This window comes from Ascaphus truei, chromosome 9 (assembly GCF_040206685.1).
Source record: "Ascaphus truei isolate aAscTru1 chromosome 9, aAscTru1.hap1, whole genome shotgun sequence".
NCBI lineage: Eukaryota > Metazoa > Chordata > Amphibia > Anura > Ascaphidae > Ascaphus > Ascaphus truei.
In genome coordinates this window covers 36437806-36465665 of record NC_134491.1, presented here as the reverse complement: position 1 = coordinate 36465665, position 27860 = coordinate 36437806, and the positions used below count along the sequence as shown (strand labels likewise).

At 40.0% G+C, this 27860-nt stretch overlaps 1 protein-coding gene across 3 annotated transcripts in view; it reads left to right on the top strand.

Annotated features, from left to right (window-relative positions):
• The window catches only part of MDGA2 (MAM domain containing glycosylphosphatidylinositol anchor 2), a 648696-nt gene that overhangs the window by 365041 nt on the left and 255795 nt on the right, over window positions 1–27860 (top strand). For all 3 annotated transcript variants that reach the window (XM_075614385.1, XM_075614384.1, XM_075614382.1), the window contains 2 exons: window positions 1381–1513; window positions 19401–19670. In XM_075614385.1, coding sequence (XP_075470500.1) covers window positions 1381–1513; window positions 19401–19670 — 403 coding nt within the window. The remainder of the gene's footprint in view (window positions 1–1380; window positions 1514–19400; window positions 19671–27860) is intronic.

Here is a 27860-nt window from a genome sequence, read left to right as displayed (position 1 = left end):
GACCATCGTATGCTGCAGAGAGCTTTGCCATCAATACAAAGTTAGGGAAATAGCCAGGTTAAAATGCATTTTTTTTGTAGTGTCAGCTTCACGTCTACTCTCCTCGCAGTCCAAGGGAAACGTAAATAACCTCATGGTTATTAATACATTCGCTGCACAAGGATTTCAGGACAGTTACACTTTCCCTACTGTAGCCACAAGAATGTTCAATGAGATACAGATGTAAAACGAGTCAGTGGCTCACCTGCTGTGGTCGAAGAAGCAAAAGTCTGGCACCGGAGACAGCGTCTGCCGCTTTCATGCTGCAAGGGGGAGGGGAGGTTCCATGCTTCCGAATGGCATTAATCGTCCGGTGCTGCAACCACCGGGGTTGCATAACCATCTGTATGCTAAGAGATAATGGGGTAAGGCAGGGTTGCAGACCTGTCCAAGACATGTGAATGTGCTCACAAGTGGTATTTTTATTTGCTATAGATTATGTTAAAATAAAGTCTAACAAATTAGAAGCAGTTCAAAACTGCTGATAAGTTTATTTATTTTTAAAGGAAAAACTGTTTATACTGTATAAAATGAATGGAACACCAACAATGCTATATGTAGGTAGTGCTTAAATTATGAAGCGAGATCCTTTCCCTGCTTATAAAAAGACCACCACTGAGGAATTTCATCAGGCAGAAACGCACTGCTTCATGTTAATTAACTGCATGCTGTTTTTATTGATAATGTCCCCTCATTGTTAGTAATAAAGGGTTTAATGCTCTATAACAGAAGCCATCCACACAATATGAATCACTGCTTTTTTAGAGTTGAAAGGCAAGTGTGTTTGTTTTTTGTTTGTTTTTATCTGTTAAAAATCCCACATGCTTATAAAGGAAAGACATATGTGATTGACCTTTTGTGTGCAGGTTATTGCCGTTTTTGACGATGTGTAATTTTGCCGGAATCCAACTTAAACCTGCGTACATACTTTATCATTTGGTGTTTCACTACAGTACATTGGAAAACTCATGGCATGCCGATGTACTTGAAACATGACGAGCTGTCACTATACATAAAAAAAAATCAATAATTAGTTCAATTGCCCAATGAAAGAACTTTACATTTATATAGGAGATTGAAATAGTTTTTTAATAAAGCATTTCAAATGTCAACATGATACTAACTAAACACTTCTTATTAAAGTGATTTACAAGGGAATAGAGAAAATAGAAAATATTATTGACCACTCTTTGACATGAGCGATGCTTTTCAGTTCTGTGGACGCTAGTACATACTGTACCATGCTTAACATTGCTTTCTTTTAAGCCTAGCTTTCATCGGATGAATAAAGTGTCATGCCTTATGTTTTACACCTTTCACTGCTTGTTCTCAACTACGCAGGGGGAAACGAAAATTTTGAAACTGAAGAATCTTCGACCTCAGGATTATGCCAATTACAGCTGTATCGCTTCCGTACGAAACGTTTGCAACATTCCTGACAAGTTGGTGTCTTTCAGGCTTTCCAATAGAACAGGTATACAATTGTCTATGGATTTTTCTCTGTGCATTTTTTCTTCTTCTTCTTCTTCTTCAAATTTATTGATCTTTGTCAAATCAATACAGCATATATTTGTCAACTCATAAACATTGCAGCATTTGTACTGACCAGAGACGTGTGAGCTCTTTGCAGGTTGTGCTATATTTGTAATCCTTGGCCTATCTGTTATGTGTGGAAACTTACTTACACTAGCCAAGATACTCAGTCAGATTATGCTTAAAGAAATGCAATAAACCAGGGGTAGGCAACTCCAGTCCTCAAGGGCCACCACAACAGGTCAGGTTTTAAGGATATCCCTGCTTCAGCATAGGTGGCTCAATCAGTGGCTCAGTCAGGAGTTGGCCACACCTGCAATAAATCATTAGTTAAAATGTATTTTATTTTAGTACTATACTTTAAAGTACCTGGACCCAACGTACAAAGCAGCCACGGTGCTGTAAAAACACTGGGGAAATACAACATTTAGCATTTGCTCTTATTTAATTTTGTACAATTACTTTAAAAAATAATGTTTTCAAAAATGGACTTTTGAATCATTGGCTTATCCAATTTCGGTGTCGGTGAAAACATGAAGAGATAGAGGAGAGAGTCCATTATAGTCATCTCCATCTCTCCCAATACTATCGGGCTGCAGGATGTGATACCTTTTATAAGATCAACATTAGAATTGTACATAGATTAATTTATAGCGTACAAAGCCTTTGTAGGATTTGTACCTACTGTATGAGGATCTCTAGTGTTGTTCCGTAATAGCGATTACATCATACAATAATTCTGCATTTCTCCAGGATGAATAGAGCTACTACAACTTTGAACCACATCCTTTCATGCAGCAAAGGGACTTGAAATATTAAACTCGGGTCAGGCCATCAGTAATTGTTTAGTTGTATCACCATTTATTTTAATCAATATAATAAAGCAATAAGTATTAACTTTCATCTATCATATCAATTCATACAATGAGTGCATGTTAAAGGGTGTTTCTTTTTCTCACATTACATAATTACCCCACTCCCCCTATGCACCTTTGTTACCATTTACTAGTCTGTACATTAAGCTGAAGTGAGAGTCATTTCCTCCCCTCCCCTTTCCCCTTTCCCACCAATACTCTACTTAATAATACCACACACATATTCCCAGGTAGCTCAAACTCCCACACCCACCACTTCATGAATATATATATTTATGCCAAAATGAGTGCTACTGAGCGTGGCAAATGTATACGACAAAAGACAGGGGTGCCCAATGCTACATCAAATTGACAAAACATACACTGAGATGGTAATAAGTATAAAGTTTAAATACTTCAATAATAATAGTAATTACTTGTTTTTTTTAGTTAAACCCTTTGGCCAAAGCGTCGTAAGCCTGCATACCACACTCCAAGGTAAACCAAAAATGCAGGTCCTAACACTAAAACTGTGAACCCTTCCTGTTACCTCTGTATGAGGGGAAGATTACAGAGGTAAAAGGAAGGGTTCACAGTTTTAGTGCTCTATTATTATTGAAGTATTTAAACTTTATACTTATTACCATATATGTTTTGTCAATTTGATGTAGCATTGGGCACCCCTGTCTTTTGTTGTATACTTAATAATACCAGCTGTAGTTCAACACACTATATTCATGTAACTTCCAATAGTAATGTACTATGTACAGGACCTTTTTAAAGTTCACTTTACCCTGATAAACTAATGGTTAAAGACATGGGATAAAGAGCTTATTTAGTACCAGTAAGATGCAGTACTTGCAAAATCTGCTTTCTCCTAAACCCATGTTCCAGGTTAGATTCTGTTAAAGTTCGATTGAAATTAGCTAATTGTGCCCAACATTTTCTTGCTAAAAAAGTTCTAGTGACTGTTTCACAAAGTTTAAAACCTTATAGGAAGTTTGAGTGGAACGTAGGCGCACCGAATTTGAACAAGTTTGTACATCTCCAGTAACCAACCTAGGATGGAACTGATAAACTGCACTTGTCGTTCACTCCTTTTATTACAATGAAAATGTCTCTTTTTCTTTAGATCTCTCCTATTTTCTCTAATATAATTCACATTCACTATTGTTTCATGTCTGTTAATACTTCATTAAGGGGTAGATCCACAGAAGCCCGTTAAATACTGTATGTATCGTTCCACTAAATTGGTTTAGCGTTGCGCGAAGTCATAATGGATATCCCCAAAGGTGCTTAGTGTTACGATGTCCTCGCATTCACCTGAAAAATAACTTTTCGCTAATTATTAACGGACGTCGTGCTTACTCATACTGTATATAAATCAGATGGTAATGAGATCTCCGTTCATGTTAGCGCCCGGGAATAACGCTACGATATTTAGGACCTTCCAAAAGCTGGCGTTGCCTACATCCAGACCCTGATTATCATTGCATTATTCCTGGGAATAGCCTAAAAGCAATGTACAAAATACAAATGTCTGAAACACTTCATAAACCATAGTATATTTTTTAGTAATTAAAGTGACATGTTTGTGTGATCTAATATGGTATATGCTCTAATCATGACTGTATTAATTATGGGTGTACTCATACAAATAGGGAAGGGGAAGAGGAAAGTGACTCTCGCATCAGCCTTAAATACAATAGTGAAATTTAGTGGCAACGGTGCAAAAGGGGAAAAGGGGAAAATTCTAAACTGGGACACAAAGACACCCTTTTGACAGCACTCGTTGTCATTGAAATTTAAATGTATACAGTTTGGCTCTATCCTTCCCCCCTATGTTTCAGTTGTAATATAGAGCACTTTAGTCTGTCTTTCATGTTGTGTCACCAATCTTAGTTGTTCATAACATTTATATTTTCACCATTTATTTTATGTGAGAGTAATAAAACATTATGTTTTAATTTATTCATCATTACATTTTAATTATGGGTGTACAATAATGTTTATCCATACATATCTCTGCCATAATAATTATTCTGTGAGCCCTTGGGGTATTCTGTGAGCCTCTGACGCGACGGTTGGTATTGCGCAAGCGCACTCCGCCGATGGTCCGGAGCTCACTGTGTCTGCTCCCACTGCGGGGAGGGACTAGTGTCTTGCAGAGCGCAGTTGCGCGCGCACTTAGAGCCCCAGTGAGAAATACAGTCAGGGCCATTTGATGACGCGCTCTCCCCACGCCCCACGGCCTCCATTGACATTGAGGACTGTCCCTCAGTTGGTTACTGCGCAAGCGCGTACTACTGGGGGTTGCTAGACCACGCATGTCTCCGGACTGGTAGTTGGGGGCGGAGTTAGTCACTGTCGTCTCTGTGTCTGAATATACTGATTAGGTGTATACACATCAGAAGACCATTAGCAATCAAAGTGGGTGGATCGCATGTGAGCTGGGAATATTGGCTGGTTATGTCATTCTGTGTCTATATATATATGTTAATAAAGTTGTGATTTGTATACCTTGAGAAAGCGCTCTGTGAAGCGTGAAACGTTGGTAGGGCTCTCCTTTGCCCTGTTTTTCCATGACCAATAAATAATCTTTTTATGGGATACGCACCCTCCTTTCTACTTTTTTGATGCCTTCAGTAGTGCTCTTCCAGTTAATCTCCTTCTCTAGCATAATAATTAATAATTCACTTTTAATGTACAAGTACATTTAATACACATAGCATCTTTAACGCAAGTTTTGCCAATACGCACGTGCAGTGTATTGGTTAATGCGTCTCTGCTTTATGAAAATCCTCGTTACTACCGCTGCTACTTTTATTAACGGACGTCATTAATGCATCTCATTAGCTTTGAGGATACCCATTAAACTAAAGAAAAATAATGTCCGATCCAAATTTCTGTACCGCGCGTTATTACTGCAAAGGTGATGGATTTCTGAGGATCTACCCGTTAGATTGCAAAGTCTTGTTGCCCGGAGAATACAGTATGTATACTGTACATGTTAATAAATGTTAATGACTGTTGGTAATAAGTGTAAGTTGCGTATTGGATGAAATATTCTAAATGTATCTAGGGTCCAATACCTACTATTCAGTTGTATTTGTATGTGCACATCAGCAGATCTCTTTTACAAACTATTACAATAATACAATTATAAATGTACTAATCTAGTAATACAGATGCAGCCGCCGTTATCCGACCATTTCTCGAATTGGTTTTCGAGATCTCCCCGACATCCTTTGAACATTTGCCGTGACAGACTCATGGCCCATCGGATTAACACCGCAGCTGTCCCTGCTGTGTTCATCCTAACGGGGTTTACCTGTTTATAGATTTGTAGCTTATGTTAAACATTGTACTTTAATAGCATAAAGTGGTTATATGCTTCTTTGTAACATTGTTTACCATGCCATTCATTGTCACGCTATTTACTGCAACATAGTAATTATGTCCTATTTGTTACTTATTAGAACAAGAACAACACGTTCTAGAGGGTATTGGAGTACAGTAGTGTTTGCATAAAACCATTTTCGTATCGTTTGTAAATTTACAAAAATAGTAGCTTTCTCTTTCTAATAATGTGTCTATTTTTAACTTATATCTTTTTTTAGATATTTTTTTGAAGGGAGGGAACCCTCCTTCACTAAAGTAAGTTTTGAGCCTTGTCCACACTCCACTAACTTAACATTCTGGACCTAACATATGGATGCAGAGGCCTGGCTCCACAGTCAAACTGCCCCTCCCACATACTGTAAGCCAAGGTTACCATAACCCTGGAACTTCAATTGAACCAACACCCCAACCAAATTAAAATACTACTGTAACAGGCGTTCCCCCACCCTAAGGGAGATTTCACTGCTACCTGTACTCTCGCTGTGCTGTAACTGTGAGGCTAATAGGATTGCTGAGTGTCCGCCGATGTTGGTGGGAAGACAGGACAGGCTTCGTCAAACAGGATCATCATCAAACCCAGCCCAGTTTCTCCAATCCTGGGAAGATTTCGTTACCCATTGATTGTCCTGGGCAATGACAGTGGAATGAACAATAAGTTGTAATGCTGCACACCAAAAATCAATCAAAGATACTAGCAATTGCCGGTGCTCCTGGTTCAGGGAAACCTGTCTAAAAAAAATCCTAAACTTGAATAAGAATCGATGATCCAGGGCGCTGCCCTGGATCATCTATTCTTATTCAGTGTCTGGAAGCCTTAGGCACAGCAGTGTGTTCAGAAGTGCCAAGCACATTAGGCCTACCGCGGCCTGTTACAGCTAACACTTTATGCTGGTCAGGGTCCGTAGGGGCCTTACGTCCTCGGCTGTGTGAACAGCGAAACATTTTCTTATAAGGGTTCTATATAAAACTGGATTTCAGGCTAAAGGTGACACATTGTGTGCTCATTTGCATGTCATTTCCCAGAATCCCTTGCTGCAGTGGAAGCACTGTATGCTAGGTGATAATAGCGAAAAGCAGGGTTGCAGACCTGTCTAAGACATGTGAATGTGCTCACAAGTAATATTCTTTATTGGCTATATGCTAATGGTGAAGGTTTTTTCTCGCCTTTTTCACCCACCATAAAATAAATAATGTATGGTGTGTATATATACGCACACTCACACACTCTGCAGCCCTCCTCTACACTCACAAAACACACACTGAAGACACACACACACACACTGCAGCCTCCCTGTAACCTTTCCTCCCCACACACACCAACAAAACACACTATGCAGCACTTCTCCACCCTCTACATCCACAAAACAACTGCAAACACACACACACACCAACAAAACATACTACTGCCTCCCTCTATGCCAACAACACACAGCAGTAGCCCTCCCTCTACACATACTGCAGCCCCCCGTAAACCCACAAACCTGCAGAAACACACACACACACCAACATACTGTTGCCCCCTCTACACCCACAAACACACTGCAGCCCCACTGTAAATCCACACTCTGCAGACACACACACACCAAACAAATACACTCTGCAGCCCTCCAACCTCTACACCCACAAAACAAACACAGCAGCACTCCTATAGCCATAAAACAGACAATGAAGACACATAAACTGCAGTCCCCCTCTACACCCACTAAACACACTACAGACACACACAAACAGCAACAAAAGAGACTGCTGTCCCCTCTACACCCACAAACCACACACCAACAAAACACTCTGCAGCCCCCATCTACACCCACTATTCACTCTCCTGTGCGGCGCTCTCTGTAGGCAGGGTGGGGGAGGATTCAGTGAGTGGCTGCAGGCAGGTGGGGGAGGAGTCGGGGGGTGGCTGCAGGCAGGGTGGGGAAGGAGTCAGTGCCTGGCTGCAGGCAGGGTGGGGGAGGAGTCAGTGCCTGGCTGCAGGCAGGGTGGGGGAGGAGTCAGTGCCTGGCTGCAGGCAGGGTGGGGGAGGAGTCAGTGCCTTGCTGGTTCCTCCTGTCCAATCGCATCACCTGTGTGAGAGCTGAAAAACTTGGCAGGGTGCTAAAAATTCTGGACCATTACTGAATGAATAATGCCCAGAATGTAACATCTTTAGCCTATAATAAATGATAGTTCGCTAAACTTTTTAAAAATTGAGATACCGGGGGAATAAGATAATTAAAATAGGCAAATTAGTTCATTGGCATATGCAACAAGACGTGTTTCCCAGGTATCTAAGGTGTTTTCACAGGTATTTTGATTTTGTTGAATAGTTGGATGTTTCGGGACTAGGTAAATAAGTTGATGGGAACATTTTTGCATAGTTCACAAATTTGGGCAAAAACTTTTCACATCTCTAGTCTATATCTATAACATTCTACTTTATATGCTTGTGAACTACTATCTTTCGACAAAATTGGTCATCGGATCGCCATTAGGCCACACCACCTTATGGCCTGTGTGCACAGCCCCCTGTGTTCACATCTTTTATAAATATTTGAATATTTTTTTGTGAGGCGAATCTATCCCAATTACACTAGCCAGTATGGTAAAAACGTGAATTCCATTAGAAAATGTTCAGGGGAAAGTCTCCTTTCCACATCATTCTTTTCTGCTGCCCCTTACTGTATTTACGTGATCTAACCAATACCTCCCTACTGTATAACCAAGGAGTAATGAAAACATTCCTATAACTTTACCATTCCAAATGGTTGATTTTCCTTCGACCAACAAATGAATGTCAAAAGGACTTGCACACATGTTTATTTATAAAATGTTTTACCAGGAAGTAATACATGTGTAAGCATCCCTAGAGCTAAAGAACTACAGTATTTAAAAACCCTAGCTGATGGACCCTCTGCATCCATACCACCTACTTCATCCCACCTTAATGATACTTCAGCAGACAAAGCAGGCACCGCTGACTAAAATTCGATGATGCTCAAGCAATACCTTCCAAAGAAGCCGTTCCTTACATCCCATCCTTTAGACGTACCCCACCAACTGACCCCTCAAATGACCATGCACTTCAAAAGTTGGTTCGTTATTAGTCCACAAACTCAAAATGTGATAACCCCCCTCCCCCCCCCCACACACATACACACACACATGAAACAGGTAATCAGTGAATTAGTAGCCAGCTCATCCCCCCCCCCCATGCACGCCACCCTTTTTAAGACTCAGACAATTAACTGTTGCAAGTTGCAAATACTCCCAATAACCCAAAGCATTGGATTATGACCCATTAACATCAAACTCCAGCTCACCATTCCTGCCTGGAAATGACTGAATCTCACATGGGGCAACAACACGCCAGATAGAGCTCCCAATTCCACCAGAAATAGCATTTCACGTATTGTTCTGACAAGCACCCCCTTTGCATTGCAACCCTATAGCAGTATGCCAAGACATAAAGGCCACCCTCTCACCCAATACAATCAACAAAGGGCCTCCTAATATCAGACCATTATTAACATAGCGTGTAGCCCCAGATCTTTTGTTATTCACCGCTTTAAACCTGTTAATTTAAGCTTCTCAGGAGGCTGCAATATCCTTAATCCTCTGTGCATTTAACACAGTAAACAGGGATCTCCACGTCCAGTTAAAGTGGGTGCTCCACTTCTTTCAGCAACAGCTGTACTGGACAGCACCCATGCACCCACTTGTTCCCTCATATCTACAGCGCGTCCTGAAAGAGCCTCTCAAGATTCTTCTCCTCTTTGCTAGCCATGATCAGAAGATAAGCAATCACAAGTCTCCATACCCTATACCCTATGTAAACCCTATACCAGCTGCTCCATACATCAATTTTAAAAGAGGGTACAGGGGGGGAGGGGATTGCCAAAGACTATGGGACAATCGAGACAGGAATACCCGCTGTGTATCTGGAGTTCACTTTAGCCCTCATAGAAAGCTCTAATATTCTAGGACATCTATTCCTTTTTTTCAGTGAATGTCCCCCAACATTAACAAGGAGTTATCAAACTTTTTTTTGAATTGAGGCAGTGAAGAAAAAACTCCTAACTGCAAGTAGGTGCCAGCTGGGCACTGGGCCAGCGCTCATTTAAATAAAGCAAGTTGCACGCCTTGCTAATGCTCTATTAAGTAACATTCTAGATCTAACATATGGGGGCACAGTACATGGCCAAGTGCCATAACTCAGGCCCACCCAAAGTCTCACACATCATCTACATCACATTCCGTTATAAACCTTTGCTTATTCAGAACATACAACACATTGGCACTAACATGAGAAAATAATTGTCATTTTGGTACAATTAAAATTCACTTGTGATTGTTACTGTATGATACATGCTGTGTTTGGTTGCAGTGTCTTCTGTTCTGTACAGATATCAAATGACAATGAGTAACATGCTATGGACTAGTTCATAATTTCTCTACAGAACAGCCTTGAATTTACTTTGCTCAAATTAATCTTGTATGCTCATTGAAATGCCATTGAGCAGTTTGAGTGGAAAATACTTTATTCGTATACATTTAATTTACGTTAGGGAACAGGGTCTTCTCTCCAGATCTGACAGTTTTCTTAATTAAAGCAGTTTGAGTTGTCATCACCATAAAGAAAGGTTAGACAATGTATTTGCATATGCATTTCCGAGTAAAGTAAAGTGAATAGAATTTCTATTGTAAAAGACAAGTGGCGATCAAAAAGATAGAGGAAATTCAGTGGGCGTGTTATTGTATTTGCTTTGTTTCGTTGATTTAAGCTAATCATTACAGGCAGGAGATGGTTGTAGAGAAACGTAAATTGATTGGGGAATGTGTCATTTCCACAAAGGATGTGGACAATTCACCTACAAATGTTGCATTTAAATACATTTAATCTAAGCTAAATTGCAATTTTCAACTTCTCACCAGAAATGCCAGAGAACCTCACAATGCGAGACTGGAACAAAGAGACGTTCCAGATTTATCAATGAAAAATTCCAGAAATTAAATGGATTCTTTAATAAATCTAGTGTCATTTTTGGTCTGAGTTGTGTGGCTGGAAAACTTTGATATACTGCTTCCACAGAGTCTGCAAGTTTACATTATTTGCCTTAATTAACCAAAACATTGTACGGGACATTGGTGTTAATGATCATTAAATGGCGCTGCCCAGATATTGTATAAGTACATAGAAATGCAGTCAATGTCAGATGTAATGTAAAGTAGTTTTATGTTCTGTAGGAATATCTAAGAAGGAGTAAAACAAAACACCACAAGCATGTGTACAGGCAGTCCTCGGTTATCCGACACAATGCGTTACTCAAAATGGCGTTGTAAAGCGAAACGTTGTAAAGCGAAACACGTTTTCCCATAGGAACACTGTTTAAATGAAAGGTACCGTTCCTGAAGGCATTTTTAACACTAAAATACACCAAATATTTTATGCAGGCAATAAGATATGCAGCACACACATAAATTATATAGTGTATATACTGTATTATATATATATAATATAACATAATAAATAATATATTATATAGTATAATATAATCTTATATAGTATAATATTATATATATACGCTCTTACGTTGCTTTGTGAATATGTATATATATACACACATACACAACATTGCAAAGCGTCGTAAGAGCGTTGAATAAGCCATTTTGGCGTTGTAAAAATGAATATAGGTATGCATTGCATAGCGTTGGATAAGCCATTCGTTGTAAAGCGAAGCGTTGTAAAACGAGGACTGCCTGTACGGTAACTCCATAGTGTTGATATTGCGGACAATATACAGTAGGTATGGGTGAAATACACATACAAATAAACAGCTGCAGGCAGGCCTGGTGTTACATGTACATGTATGTGCCATGTTCAAAACGGACAGACACAAATTTGATTAATGTCAGTGTTTTGCGTAAAGTGTTAACCCACTACTCTTGATGGAAAGTACAAGGTCATAATAACCAAGGAAAGGCAGTGTTTAAAGTGAGACCTTACTACATTGCATCTTGTATTGCAACACGTGTGAGGTTCTTGGCATGCAAGGGGACAGATACTATACTCAGCCATCTGTATGCAATAAATTAATCTGGTCTACTGGTCAGTACATTAAAAATGAATTAATGAATCTTACTGCACAGATGTAGTAAGAGTTACCGTTTTAAGAGCCACAAAAAAAAACCAAGTGTAAATCCCAGGCATTTATTTGCAATTTGCGACTCCCTTAACGCTCCTGAGTAACATAGGGGAAGATATTCAGTGCGCCATCTGCTGGACACACTTGCTGAACTGCAATTACATAAATAACCACATTATTATCTTAATAAGGAAATATAATGAAGTGCTTTAAATAACATTTTTAAAAGTATTTTAAATAGGGTGTAGCCTACCTTGAACCAATAAATACATGAACCATTCCGTTATGCTACAATTCTAAGAAATAGGTGAGTAATTATATGCCCTTTTAGCTTTCGCAATACAAACTGTAATGTCAAAGTACAGAGTTAGAACATCTTCCACCATCATGCTGTGTGATGTGAGCATTTTGTTATTTAAACTGGATAGTGTCTGCAAACTTCTAGCTGTTCTGTGCCTGTCTCATGCCGATTAGGAGTTGTCAGTGTTTCTTGTTAGGGTGCCTTCCCATTTGATCACTGGTTAAAGTCTATAATCACACTAGGTTTTTTTGACATGTTAAAATAATGATAGTACTGTAGACACCATCAGTTACATTGATAAAAAAAAAGGGTAGGCTTGACATGATGCGAAATAATATCAGGAAAAACAGTACAGTATGTCTTTTAATTCTGCCCTCTCAAAGTTTTATGACAATTAAATATATTTAAAAGCAATGTATAGATGAAGAAAGTCTTGTGTACATACATGATACATTCTCAAATTTTCTTCTTATTGTAAGAATGTATTCCAATGTATTACATCATTAAATATATTGTAACTGTATTATTTATTTAGTGCATTGCCACTAGAAATGAGAGCAATGTAGACTGAAAGAACATATGTACCTCAAGAAAGATCCCTTTAATGCCCTTCTAAATATAATAAATATTTATACTTAAGTACTATTAAAATGTCAGCCCATCTAATATGAATATTCAGCAGTTGCATTGAAGCTTTATGATATTTAATTATATATTTATCATGATTAATGAGTCTGTACCAAAACTGCTACTTGATTAATGTTAATCTAACAAAACACCGGGTCATGGGTTATTACACTGTTAATACTTTAGCTCAATATTAGTAATATCATATTTTATGATGGTAGAGCATGTTCTACACTGAAAAGAGCAAAATAACATGATCTATATGGAATTCATTTCCAAGGAGATAAGGGAGTGGTGGACATCACCATTGATAGAGAAGGGACAAAAAAAGGAAACACCATGGGATAATATCGTAGGGGTTCTTGCATGTGGAAACCCAGCAATAACCTCCAAAAGTTACTGAATACTCACAAACTAGTAAGTCATAATGGGCAAATCACAATCAGTGGCAAGGTTGTTGGCTATGTGGTAGACATAGGTAATCTCAGGAGAAAGCACCATAGTGCAAATATGTAACATTCTAAAGACTTTATAGAGGATAAGACATAAAATCCTATAGAATGTGCACTTACAAGAAGGCCATTCTTTAGGCAGTAATACAACTAAAAAACTGGATAATTTTGTAAACAACGATCTCACCGCTTCCACATCGCTGGCGTTGCCTGCTATTGGTTGTCTGCTGGTGTTGCTTCTGGTAGCGGACACCAGGGAAACTCGACAGATCCAACAGCAGTTCTCTATCCATCGATGTACTCTCAATCATGGGATTTTGCACGTTTTACTGCATTCCAGCTTCCTCAGGAGCCACAAATTATATATGCATCCTGACTTATGTGTTGTACCAAACTGCTACTTGAATAAGGTTAATCTGACATAACATTGGGTCATGGGTTACGACACTGGTAATACTTTAGCTCAATATTAGTAATATCATATTTTGTGATGGTAAGAGCATGCACTCAAGAGGAAAATAACATGATTAATATGGGATTCCTGCCAAGGGAACTTCCATTCTACCATATGTCTGCCTAAAGACAAGAAATGGAGATTTGCCCAAAGACATGTGGTGTCTTCAGAAGCATTATCCCACTTCAGAGGAAAAAGCAGGACATAGCATTGTGAATTATTTATTTATTAATTCATTTATAAAATGTGTAATCAGGAAGTAATGCATTGAGAGTTACCTCTCGTTTTCAAGTATGTCCTGGGCACAGAGTTATAAAGACAGACAAATCATGTTTACAAATACATAGTTACATAAGTGAACAGGTTATACATTATATTCAAGACATTGCATGCACAGTTAAATATAATATATATTAGAAACGTATGTAACAGTTACAGACCAAATTAAAATGTGAGACAGCTTTAGTTTTGAAAGAACTTAGACTGGTGGTCGAAGTGAGAGTCTCTGGTAGACTGTTCCAGTTGTGGGGTGCACGATAAATGAAGCGACCGGATACATTGTTGAACCTTGGGTGAAATTAATGCTTTTCTTTTTAATATCTGTTAATACACAACGCTTTGATAGACATAAAAACAGACATCCTTTCACTTATTTCCTGGTTACCAAATGAAACAAATGTGCTACTTAATTAAACTGGAAGAGTTCCCCCAAAATAACTTATAATTTAATTTATTGCTAGAAATGTTTATGCAGTGCAGCAGGGCATATTTTTCATAATGTCTATGCACATGAGTTACACTTATTTTAAAGTTCTAAATCTCAGCAGGCTCTTACATTAAAGTCTATGCAATATTCTCATTACAAATAAAGTAGAACAAAAATGGAACACTATTAATCATTACATGTATTTTCCGGTATACTGGAAGTGACATGATAAAATATGAAGTGCAATTGCACATCTACATATATAATTTGGCTGTTCCTAACAAATTACAGTCATTTATATTTATTAGGTAACTTTTCTTCACCTTTATTTTTTCATTAGTCAGTAAAGGGGTTTACTTTAGATATATGTCCAGTATTGTGAAGATTTGCTTCATTAGATGGGTGCAAATAAATAAAGATCTGTTTTTTTTCTAAATGTATTCAGAGACAAGTAGAACACACCTTTACAGTATCACTTCAGTCAGTTACATCATGTTTTCAGGCATACATCTAGAATTGAGATATAGAGTGGAGAATCTTCAGCTTGGTTGATGTTAAATACATCCAGGCACAATCTTTATACCTTTTCCTTTACCTAGCAATCACCTGTTTTTCTCACTGTCAGATAAATGTCATTAGTCAATCTTCAACATTAGAACAATGTTTCTTCATTTAGCAATATTTACTTTAATTTACAAAACTCCCTTGTTCTGTCCCTAAATAACCATAGGATTAATTGTGTTCCTAATCTTTAAACCCGATCTCTATTGTATTGTTTTATTAACTAAACTATTTCTACCCCAATATAATTTCTAACGTAATACTATTTGCCTTATTTTAATTTGTTACATGCTGAATATTTATATATGTACATAGACAATATAGCTTAATTATTATTCAGGCTTGAAATCGTCCTATCGTCCTATCATCCCATTCCAAATTAGCATTGGTGCAAGAATGATGCACTCACTATGTGCCAAATTCCCATCTTAAAGCGGCAATCTATGCAGTTTGTTCCTTCATTTTTTTTAAACATTGTATTGAAGCAGGGGGTCTCTGGAACTGAACCTGATTAATTTCAGCTCTTGGGACCCCCTACTTCTAGAGATAACTCCATTGGGGGTGCCGGTAGCAGTTTAGCTAGGCTATCTAGGTTCACTTTATGGCAGAGTCTCAAAGCTCCCGTTCCCTGTGGACCAATAGGAAGCCGTGACATCATCAGGTCTGGCTTTCTATTGGCCCATGTAATGCGGGAGCTTTAACATTTAAACCGCAGCCAGAGCAGCACTCCCTACGGAGGTAAATATCTCCGGAAGCAGAGGGTCCCCGGAACTACAATGAATGGGATTCACCTCTGGAGATCCCCTGCTTCAAACCTGTGTAAAAAAAATTAACAAATTAAAAATGGTATGAATTGCTCTATTATAACACACAATGTATGTGATAAGGGACATCTACTGTATAGGAAATGATAGGAAGTACCTCCATCCAGCAAGAGTAGAGGAACTACAGTGGTACCTATTTGTATGGGTTAAATGTTGGAGAGTCTGAAATAGTAGAACCCTAAAGATCATTAGCTTTCTTAGTAGAGGTAAAGGGGCCTGGGGGGCACCCATCTGTTTGTGTGACCTACAATCAATAATTGTTACAATCCGTAGTAATATTTTAACGGAGATATTTCTTTCATTGAAAATTACATGACAGATGGAAGGTAAAGCAAGATTTTATAAGAATGCTGCATTAATTTTAATTCTAGGCAAAAAGCAAACTTGTCAGTAAATTTGTACACATCTTTATGACTTCAACAAAATCCTACCAGCCAGTAAATACCTAGAAAATGAACATACAGACTGACACAGCGCCTATTTTTCAAAGTGGGATTGCGATGAAGCCGAATAGGTGAAACGAACGTCGGGTACATCTGACATTACTCCCATATGACGTCGACTTTGGAGGGGTGTGTGCAGGTTGTTAGGAATATTTAGGGGAACTGAATTCATGGGCAACACAGAGAGAGGGAAAGCTTTTATGGTGATTATATTAATGCTACATACTATTTAGCTATGTTGGCGATCTACTGTAAGAGAGATCGTATCCAAGCATACTTTTTTGACACAGCTTATTAATGTGTCTCAATATGTTCATATAGAGAATTCTCAGCCCAGCTGCCAGTGATAGCTACATTTAAAGGGATTGTTTCACCCATTTCACCAAATTGCTACCAGCTGATTATTACACTCAAACAGGTCAGTTCAAGTACCTTCACTAGGGCTACTCAAGTACCTTCACTAGGGCACTAGTACCTTCACTTATCGTGGAGGTTACCTTACAGCCTTGTACTTGTTTGCTTGCTACATACTATGGGACATTTTCCCTTCTTCTCTCTGTCCACTTAACTCATTACCTTCACCATCTAATGGCTCAATTAACCGGTGGAAGGCTAATCTTAGTGATTGGTTAGGTGGCCCATCTGATCAGATCCATTGATGCTCTATTGGTATTTCCCCTTTGTCCTGCTATCCCCTGTCTGATCTATAAGACCAACCTTCTAACTGGCAATTAAGGTATATATTCGACTTATTAAAGTTCATGATACTATTATGTCCATTTTGGAAGTATTTGTCTACCTTTTGCACAACCTTTAAGCACACACAACCCTCTGTTCATTTGTAATAGTTTTTTTTTAACTTTGTTGCTTCACCTTATTTAGAACCTGTTTATTTAATGTATATTGAATAAAGGTTAATTTTTACTTTGCTGGGTTTTTTTTTTAGTGCAGTCACAGGGGAATTATTTTCCTCCCACAGTTCATTTTAACCCAATTCCCAGCTAGCACTGCTCCTTAGGTTCTAACCCGATTCACTAATTTTACGCCCTAATTGTAGAGCGATTTCTCAACCCTTCTGGGTTTCTCTTTACATTATACTAGATTTCTCATGGCTTCATTTGCTTGCGTTAAATCTTGTGTTAAAACTTGCGTTCAATTATCCCAATAGCACACCTTTTTTTTTTCAGATCAATTAACACAATCATGCTTTTATAGTGGGTGCTACATCTGTACGGAATATTGAAAGCTTGTTTTTTTTTATTTTTTTTACATTGGTTCAATCAGGGGTGCTCACCTCCAATCCTCAAGCCCCACACACCCCTCCCCCAACAGGTCAGTTTTTAAGGATATCCCTGCTTCAGCACAGGTGGCTTAATCAGTTCCTGCTTCAATCCTGTGCTCCGGTCCCTGCTTCAGCGCAGGTGGCTACATCAGCAGCTCAGTCTTAACCTGTACGGAAACTGGGATATCCTTAAAACCTGACCTGTTGACGGGGCTTGAGGACTGGATTTGACCCCTCCTGGGTTAATTTATCGAGGGAGACAAATGCTTATGGATTAATGTGTCACGATACCTTTCACATAAAAATAAAAAGAATTATGGCCACACGTGTTTTGGGAGGTTTTGTTAAACTATACTGTATCTTTCTTCCTTGACAAAGACCCAGTCTATACTGAAATATTAGTTGAACCCTACAGTAAGTACAGATTACAACTACATTGGTAGTAACCCTGGAAAAGTGTGCATTTGTCATACAATACAGTATGTTGTGATTCCTTTTAAAGAGGCAAATCAAAGTGCTTTTTTAACATTCATTTTATTTACTTTTATACATGATTGAAGCAGGGTGTCTCTGGAGCTGAACCCCATTAATTAAATTCATTAATTTCAACTCCGGGGACCCCTTGCTTCAAGAGATACTTACCTCCGAAGGGGGTGCCGGTACCTCTCTGCTTTTTAAAGCTCCGGCGTCACATGGGCCAATAAGAAGTTGCACTGGATGATGTCGCAGCTTCCTATTGGCTCGCAGGACACAGGAGCTTTCAAAAAAGGCCAATACGTAATCCCTGCTAGCCAAGAGTGGCTACCGGATGTCAGTTTCTTGGAGAGTAGGGGGTCCTTGGAGTTGAAATGAACGGGGTTCAGCTGTGGAGACCCCTGCTTCAATCCTGTGTAAAATAGAAAAATAAATGTTGACTCAATATATATAGACAACTTTATATTTTCTATGTATTACTTATATGTATTACATACTGTATATAGTAGCATATTAATAGTATGCCTATTTTCAGAATGCAATTGAATAATATACTGTACAAAAGCACATCAAGTCTTCAAAAAATGATTAATTTAACATGTTATTGAAATGGTATAAAATAATTATCATAATTTTAGTTACACTAGATTAACTCTGTTCCTAAGCAATGTCTTCCTGACGTATGCTGCAGTGAGCAGATTAAATCGCTCTTTTTATTATTTCTATTACTATCAATTATTTGTATGGCACCAACATTCCGTGGCGGAGCACAATGTGGGAGGGAGGACAATAACATTGTATGACAAAAGAGTACTTGTATATGTAGAGACAATAGGAATGATGTCCTTACCCCAAGGAGCTTACAATCTAGAAGGAGAGAAGTGTAGACACAATAAATAGTGTGTGTGACTTTCCTACGCTTTATACAGTAAAATGTAGTACACAAAGCCTCGTTAGACAGATGCAAACATAGTACTGTCAGGATCAATACTGTGGTAGGAGCGGATCTTTAGCAAGAATGCCACCGAATCAGGAGCAGGTCTATAGCAATGCATCAGTACAGGAGAAGTTTCAGGCACTACAGGAGCCGAAGACTGTTCTTTACTCTTGCACAGTTTCTGATGAGTGCTTGCCTAGTCTAAAGCTGACAAGGGCCAAATACTATTAATGCGGTCCTATGGTAAACCAGAAATAAGTGTACAGTTCTACACAATACAAGGTACTGTACTAAATCATTTATAGTTACAGTGTAGGTAAATACTGACATGTTAACATACACCTAAAAAATGCAATAATTTATAATGTTATTCTGATATTTTTCAGCATCTCCATCTATAAAACTTCTGGTGGATGACCCCATAGTTGTTAATCCTGGTGACGCCATTACATTAGTGTGCGTCACGACAGGTGGAGAACCAACTCCAACACTTACCTGGGTCAGATCTATTGGAACTCTTCCTGAAAAGACTGTACTGAATGGTGGAACATTGACCATACCAGCCATTACTTCAGAGGATGCTGGTACTTACAGCTGTATCGCCAATAATAATGTTGGAAATCCAGCAAAAAAGTCTACCAGTATAATTGTAAGAGGTAAGATTAAACTTTAACTTGAAATAGTTGAATTTGTCTTCAAGTGATCTAATTGACACAATACATTTGCAAATGAATGTACCACAAGTATGGTAGGGACATATTCTTACAATTCTTGTATTATGTACAGTATGGAGTGTAAATACATGCTGCTTTGTATTTCTCTATTATACTTTAGTGGCATAACCATTTGGAGAATATTTATATTCACATGCACAAGATGAACATTTTAGGTCACAAAAGCTTTACACTATAAATAGGGCAACATACACAGCAATGTTGAAAATGTTGTATTGCATTTTCTTATGGAAAAGTCCCAATGTAGCATTTGTTTTTAAACAATGTTGGTAATCAATATTTTAATGTAGTGCAGTCATCTTCTCCCACCACCGCCCACCTCATCTGCTCCTGCCATCCTCTGTCCTCCTCTCCCGCTGCCACCCTTCTCTCATACACCATCCTCCTCTGCTGCCCTGCCCTATTGAAGCCAGGTAGGCATTGATTAGGGGGTGAGAGGAGGTGGAAGAGGATGGGGGTGAGAGAGGAAGAGGGGGTGAGAGAGTAAGAGGAGAAGGAGGGGGTGAGAGTAATAGGAGAAGGAGGAGGAGGGGGGTTGTTGAAGTGGAGTTGGAGGGGTGTTTATTGGGGAGAAGTGGGAGGGGTGATAGGTGAGGAGTGGGAAGGGGGGTCAGAGGTGGAGTAGGAGGGAGTGAAAGGTGGAGTGGGAAGGGTGGTCAGTGAGGTGGAGGTGGAGTGGGAAGGGGGTTGAGTGAGGGGGAGTGGGAGGGGAGAGGTGTGGGAGGGGGTGAGAGAGGAGGAGTGGGGTGAGAGGAGGAGGAGAAGGAGGGGTGAAACAAAAGAGGAGGAGGAGGAGGGGGTGAGAGAAGGAGTGGGGGGTGAGACGAGAGAAGTAGGGGGTGAGAGAGGAATAGGAAAAGGAGGGGATGAGAGAGAGGAGGAGGGGTGATGGAGGAGGAGGAGGAAGGGGTGATTGAAGGAGAGTGGGAGGGGGCGGTGAGACGAGAAAGGTTGAGGGGTGAGAGATAATGGGGCTATAATTATGTTTGTTTGTTTGTTTTTAAACCCTTGCATGCCCTTTATGTGGAGACACTGAAGAGGCAGCAAAGTCATGGACTGCAGATTTTAAGCCCATTTCAACCACTTTGCAGCCAGAGGGGGCTGTAATTCTGGATACAGTAGCCTTAACAGAGTCTCTAACGGCAAAAACACAATCAATTGCCCAAAACCACACAGCCGAATATACAATTAACTCAGCCACCACATATTTTTTAAAGCTGCATTAGCACAAGAGAATTACTGTAAAAGCTATAGAAATGTTTGCTTTATAGTGTTTTATCTGTGACGATCTAAATGATATTTTAAGATCCGCCATTGGATATAATACGGACGGATTTTTAAGAACATGATCCGTGTATTTCAGAATGCGTGGCTTGATTTGTTAAAAATCCACACATGGATTTATCCACGGAGAGATCCCCCCCCCCCCACCCCCCTCACCACGGATTAATCCCCCCCCCCCCACCCCCCTCACCACGGATTAATCCATATCCGGATTTTTAGCAATCCGGGACATGGATTTTGGATTGCTCTCTAAAATAAAAATCCAAAACTGTGAATTTGCCTTTTTGATACTGACCTGCCAAAATCCGTGGACCAAAGGTACCGGCCTATCAGAGGCCAGAAGAAACCACCCATCTCTACTAATGAATGCACATGGGCATCGTTTTAGTGACCAAACCTGTAAATGAACTGCTATTGGATAAAGAGAATGTCTTGCAATCACTATATATGTGCAGGTGTTGAGTATAATTGTAAGTTTGCATATACTATACAGATGTTGCAGACCTTATCGCTCACGTTACCGTGATGTGTTGCAAGAATGCTGGTGCTGTATTTAGCATTAGCGCTATTATTTATTATATACAATTTATTTAACTCATTATTTTGGCCCTTATTTCGTGTTAAGGGGTGTAATAACGTCTACTACACCTGTAATAGTTTTGAACTGTTATATACATGATAGGAATTAAATTACTGTTGTAGAAATGGTATGGGAATATGTAAAAGTCAAAAGGAAATACGTTATCAATCATTTGGAGGATAGGTGTTTCAGTAGAAATTATAAAGTGGAAAATAAATAAATAAACTCCGGATGGTTTCTAAAGATAATTAAGGCAGCTGGAAATGAAAGAACCGGTGAGAATAGCTAGGAATAAACAAACCCTGATTTCTTCACACAGTTATTTAGCAGAGAACTGTAGGTCGTTGCCGTACCCCTAGGAATCGTGTATGCATGGCATGATGGAGAGGTTTCAAATCCAAGCTGTAATGATGTCTAAATTGTATGAATAATAACAATACCAGTTTGGATGCGGCATCATACAGAAATAAATATATAACATTACTGGGGAATGTATAAATCATAGAAATACATAATTCATCCGAATGAAGATGAAAAGAAATCCTTCTTACGTACAATCGATATCCATGTAGAAGTATAAAGAACGGGAGGTGCTCACACACTTTGTGCATGTTAGTGAGTTGTTTTTTGTTTTTGCTGGCATATTCTTTGCAAAGGGGAATATTTGTACACTTTATAGTACAGATATTATTAAAAAGAGTAGCATAAAACGGCAATACGCATAAATACTGTATATATATAAAATATATGTGACACTTCACATTTACAATATAACTCCGGGGCACCCAGCCGGGCATAATACCTTTATTTACTGGCCTGGGTACCCCTTTACCGTCACCACCATATATTAGATAGAACGGAAACAAGGTACACAACATTTCGATGTACACAGAAGTCCCTAACTCAGGCCCACCTGCTCTTTCCCAAATATAGAGATTTATCATTTTTGTGGGGATCCTTTCATGAACATTAGACGGCGCCATCAATTGTCTACACCGACATCCTACCTAGAAAGGTATGCAGGGCAAGTAAAAATAAAATATTCGGGCATTGCTATCGAGTGCCTGCAATGTGTCTTCATAAGCTCTGAATAAGTCACGTTTGCTACATTTTCTAGATAACTTACAGTACACAGAATTGCAAGGTGTACAGATGTAACAGATGTTATTGCACCTGATAAGTATCCCAGCAGCGGTAATGCAATATTGTGAGATTTGCCCTGGCTTCACTGAAACAAGTGGTGCCTTGGTAGTAACATCGCACAGTTTTGATCAGCTTAACAAATCCTCTGTCACTTTTTACACTGCAATAGTGAGATCGCAATTCGCAAACCATCTTTCATACTTGCAACAGACTGTACAACCACCATTTTCTAAACACAGAATGAAATCTGCCAAGCAATTACTACTATAGGTGCTTTAAAAAATGAAAACACATGCTTCACGGTTTTCACAATCCCTTACAACAGTCAAATTATGTTTAGAAGTGTCTTACTGAGATGCTAAAGAGAAATTGCTTCAAGTGCTACAATGCCTTTTCCTAAGAGGCATGGACATAATGTAATATCTGTCATTCTATTCCTTTGCTCAGCAGAAGGATTCACTAGAGGCAAATAAATGCCTTTGTACAACTATATCCGTCAGGTGTTCTATTTGCCTGGTTATTGCCCACTTAACGCAGCAATGACGACATGTCCCTGTTTTTTTCTTTTCTTATTTTAATATGTAAAGCAGGTGACAATGTATAATTCTACAAGACTTACCCCTTCCTTGAGCTGGACTCTTCTCCCATTAAAAAAAAAACCTGATGAATAAGACTGCTCACCTATGTAAAAGGTCCTAAAAGAAGCAGGTGAAAAAGGTTAAATGATAAACAGCAAAACAAAAGACCCCGAGATGTAGGGTTATAAAGCACCCCCGAAATATGCACTCAATGCCTAGTGGATAATAAACGGCTTGAATAGCCTTAACTCTTATAACTGCTAAATAGGTATATCACAGTCATTGGATCTGACAACCCAACAGTGTAAACCTTTTGTCTGTGGGTCCCCCTGCACTATGCCGGAGCCTCTGGACTTGTCCCCCCTCCCCCACCCCCCTGGATATATCCCGGAGCTCAGCCTCCTGGAAAACCTCCTACGTAAGGATTAACAAAGATTATATGTATCAAACTAGGGTTCCTCTGACTCCACTGCGAGGATTCTATATGATGATTTTTAATATTTGAGTGTTCCGTTATTATGATGTATTAAAATTGTATTATTTTTGATTTTAGCCCATCACCTTCTGACTGTGATATACCTATTTAGCAGTTATAAGGCCCGGGCCATAGAGGGGTGAGGCGATCCGAACCGCGCTGACGCTGAGACTCGCCTGCTGAAATCTGGGCGATTTCATGCCCATACAGGCGAGCCAGCGGGCGTTTGGAGCCGGGGGGAGGTGGTTGGAGGCGGGGCAGTGACGTTGCTGGGCCAATCGCCCGCGACGCACTGACGTCGACGTCACGGCGCCGTGACGTTGACACTGCTTTGCTGTGATTGGAGGTTTTCAGCCGACAGCGCGCTGAAAAACAGCTTGGCGCTCGGCTGAAACCTCCATCTCGTTAGCACGCCTGCAGACGCTCGCGTGAGCCCCCTCTCAAGGCATCCTCATTGAGGATGCAGGGGCTCAGCGCAGAGCGTCTGCACGCCTCAACACGGCCTGTCCGTCTATGGACTCGGCCTAAGAGTTAAGGCTATTCAAGCCGTTTATTATCCACTAGGCATTGAGTGCATATTTTGGGGGTGCTTTATGACCCTACATCTCGGGGTCTTTTGTTTTGCCCCTTCTCCCATTACCAATAAACAGCGCATACAACTTCTTGGGAGAAAAACAGGTCACAACTTTAGTTATAAACAACATGATAAATATAACATTTATCCGAAATAGGGACCCAGCCAGATTGTTCCATTAACATTTATTCAGATCTCGAGGGATACCCTAAGCTCTTGCTAATTAAGCCATTCAGCACCTAAGGCGCCTACACCTCGAATGGTACCACCTTCCCCAAATATCCATTTACGAGGTCTGAGACCTCCCTCCAGGAGCCAATACTGACTGAGTCCCCCCTCAACTCCCCTTTCCATAGTAAACATTACTCCACCACCAGCAAGGTTAAATGCTCCGGGAACAAACTCCCGCAATGCTACAAACTGAAATCAATAAAGGGTATCTGCTATCCTGTTCTCCAACCCGCGGGACGTGCCTGGCCTTGAACCATATATATGATGATACAGGCATTTTAGGACCAGAAACCTCAGCAAACGAACCACCACCACGGATGAAGCCAATTCACGGCTGCAACACGCCCATGTTGTCCATCTGGAAAATGACTTCCCTGTTTGCAAGCTCAGTCCTCCATAGATCTACCGCCACCACCAGCGAAAAGTGTTTTAGGAATGTTAAGTTCCCCATAAATTTTTGATGCCCCCATTCCTCTGGCCAACACTTTATGCACTATTGGCCCTGAAAAAATGCCCCAAAACCCAAGGATCCTGTCGCATCTGTAAAAAGAGCTCTATTTGCCCGCACTCCACCACTTCTTGCAAAGCCAGCGTGCATCCATTGTACCATTATATGACTATTGCCCCAGGAAGGCACCCCACTCTCAAATGTCCGTCTTGCTTTACTTTGATACCCTGATATAGTGGTGTTGCGATTTCACACCCGTCATTGTAAATGCTAGTCGCTTCTAAAAGACCCTTCCCATTGGAAGGGTCCTGGTGGCGAAGTTGAGGTGGCCCAGCAGGGACTGGAACCGCCTCAATCAGGCTTTCTTAAGTCAAATACATTTCCTCACCAATGCACTCCGTTCCACCAGCTTCCTGGCCGGGAGACGATACTCTTAATTTTTGTACCTAGCCAATGGAACCCCAAAAGGGGCCAAGAATGCCTGAAACTCCCTCAGTAACCTCCCACAGAGTCCGGCAATAATGTCACCAAATCTACAGTCATGCTTCCAAACCCGCTTCTTCACATCACCGATAGGTGCATCCCCAGCGGGCTAGCTAAGCAAAGCTAAGCATCCCTTAAACTAGTATCCTACACACCTTCCTCCTTCCTCGTCCTCCATTGTCATAGCCCCCTTTGCAGGATTCCTCGCTCATGCTGCCACTACAGCCGATGCCCCTGCAAACTCCTACCTCCCCCCAACTGCTAACACTACACACCCAGTCAATGGACTATCTCCCCCTCCCTCCCTCCAATGCTGCCCCTACTACTGCTGAAGATACTACCACAGCTGGCGCAGGCCCCACCACTGCTGGAGGGTCCACCCCCGCGTGCATAATCCCTGACCCTAGCCCGAAACCATCTCCAACGCCATCTCCACCACCTTCTTGAAAACAGAGATAGGTAAAATCCCTCCCTCTCTACCTTAAGTACCCTTTCTTAACCCCTCCTCCCTGGCCTGATCTCACACTCCTAAGCAGAGGGGCCCCTCAGCCTTAAGTCATGAAGCCTCCCATTACAGGTCCAGGGCTTTCTTTCGTACCTAAGCTGGCAATCATTTGGTGCTCCTTCTATAAATCTGTAAAAATCCTGATTGTGCGTCTAACTAAATGGCCGCCTTTCAGTTCCAATCAATCCTTCAGTCAGTGTAACTCAGCAGCTACAATGTATCTGAATATTACTACGGTAAAATTGACTATTATTACAGTTTGTAGCTCAAACTGCTCGGATCATTGGCAACAAAAGATCACAAGCTGGAAAGTGTTACAAAGATCTTGCACTGCTGGGGAAGTGGGCAAAAATCTGCTATAGAAATCAAAGGATGCCCAGTATATCAAAACTCATAAAAAATGGCATTGAGTTTAATTTAAAAAAAAACACATTCACTATTATCTAATACTACAAAGCTGATTTATTTAAAAAAAAACCATAAGATGTCACGTTTTGGCTCTTTAAGTATTTTCAATGTGAACGTACAACATCCAGATGCTTCTTTATCCAGTTTTAGTATTTAAGTACAACGTTTCCAAAGCTGAGACTCAGTAGACTGTGTTGCGTTTTGTTTCCACTTGAAATGTGATGAACTGAAACATTCCAATATACATTCTATTGACATGATTAAAGATGACAAAGCACATTGTGTACACCATGAATATTTGAATATGGGCATAAGTAGCAAGGACCTTTCTGTAAATTCAAATTCAGCTAAATTGTCATTTTTTTTTTGTTGTTGCAAAGATCCATGAAGAAAATTAATTGAAAAAAAAAATGGATTTGTGGTCTCAGCTACATTTTCAATTATTCTTCAGACAGCTGTTAATGTTCCTACATTCATACTACATGGTGTGTGCTTTAAAAGGCACATATAATTTGATCTAATATTACACCAAGCATTTTCCACTAACCTTTTATGTCATTAAAGGACAGCAACTTGATGTTGTATTTGTTAACAACCTGTTTTGTGTAAAATAAATATATTTTTCAACTAAACATTCAGGCTTACTACCCGCCACATGTTAAACTGTGTAATTTACAAGCGCGTTGCTGATGAACAAACAGAAAATTGGTCCCTGGGACAGTCATTCCTAAAAACATTACCTTGGAACCTATGAGGTTTCTCCCCCCCTTCCCAAAAACACACACACACACCTTTGAATGAAATGTACTGTAAACATAAAATAACTCATTGAACACCAAATTGGAGGCTTAAATTGCCACAACTTTATTAACACTTTAAACAAGGGGTGGCCAACTCCAGTTCTCAAGCAACAGGTCAGGTTTTCAGGATATCCTTGCTTCAGCATAGGTGGCTCAGTCAAAAACTGAGCAACTGATTGAGCCAACTGTGCTGAAGCAGGGATATCCTGAAAACCTTATCTGTTGGTGACTGGAGTTGCCCACCCCTGCTTTAAACCATATAACCTTACCTAGTTAAAATTTTATTACCCTGCCAGACTGCCCAGCCATACCCCCAAGGAAGTGTCGCAAAGCCATAGCCCATCCACCTGCCTAGGTGCCGCTCAGCCAACTGGCCCTCCCTAATCATCCATTACCCAGCTGCAGACAAGCATAACATACCCTCCACCCAGCTGCTATGGCTTCCTCACAAGATCCGCCTAACATAGGCCTCATAATTTAATTAAGCCTAGTCAGGCAAGGTTTTCCAACAGTCATTACAAACACAAGCCACAGCCAGATATTAATTAGCCCAGTTGCCTCCAGTTGCTCGAACACCTTCTCAAAACCAGTCCAGCCCCAGAT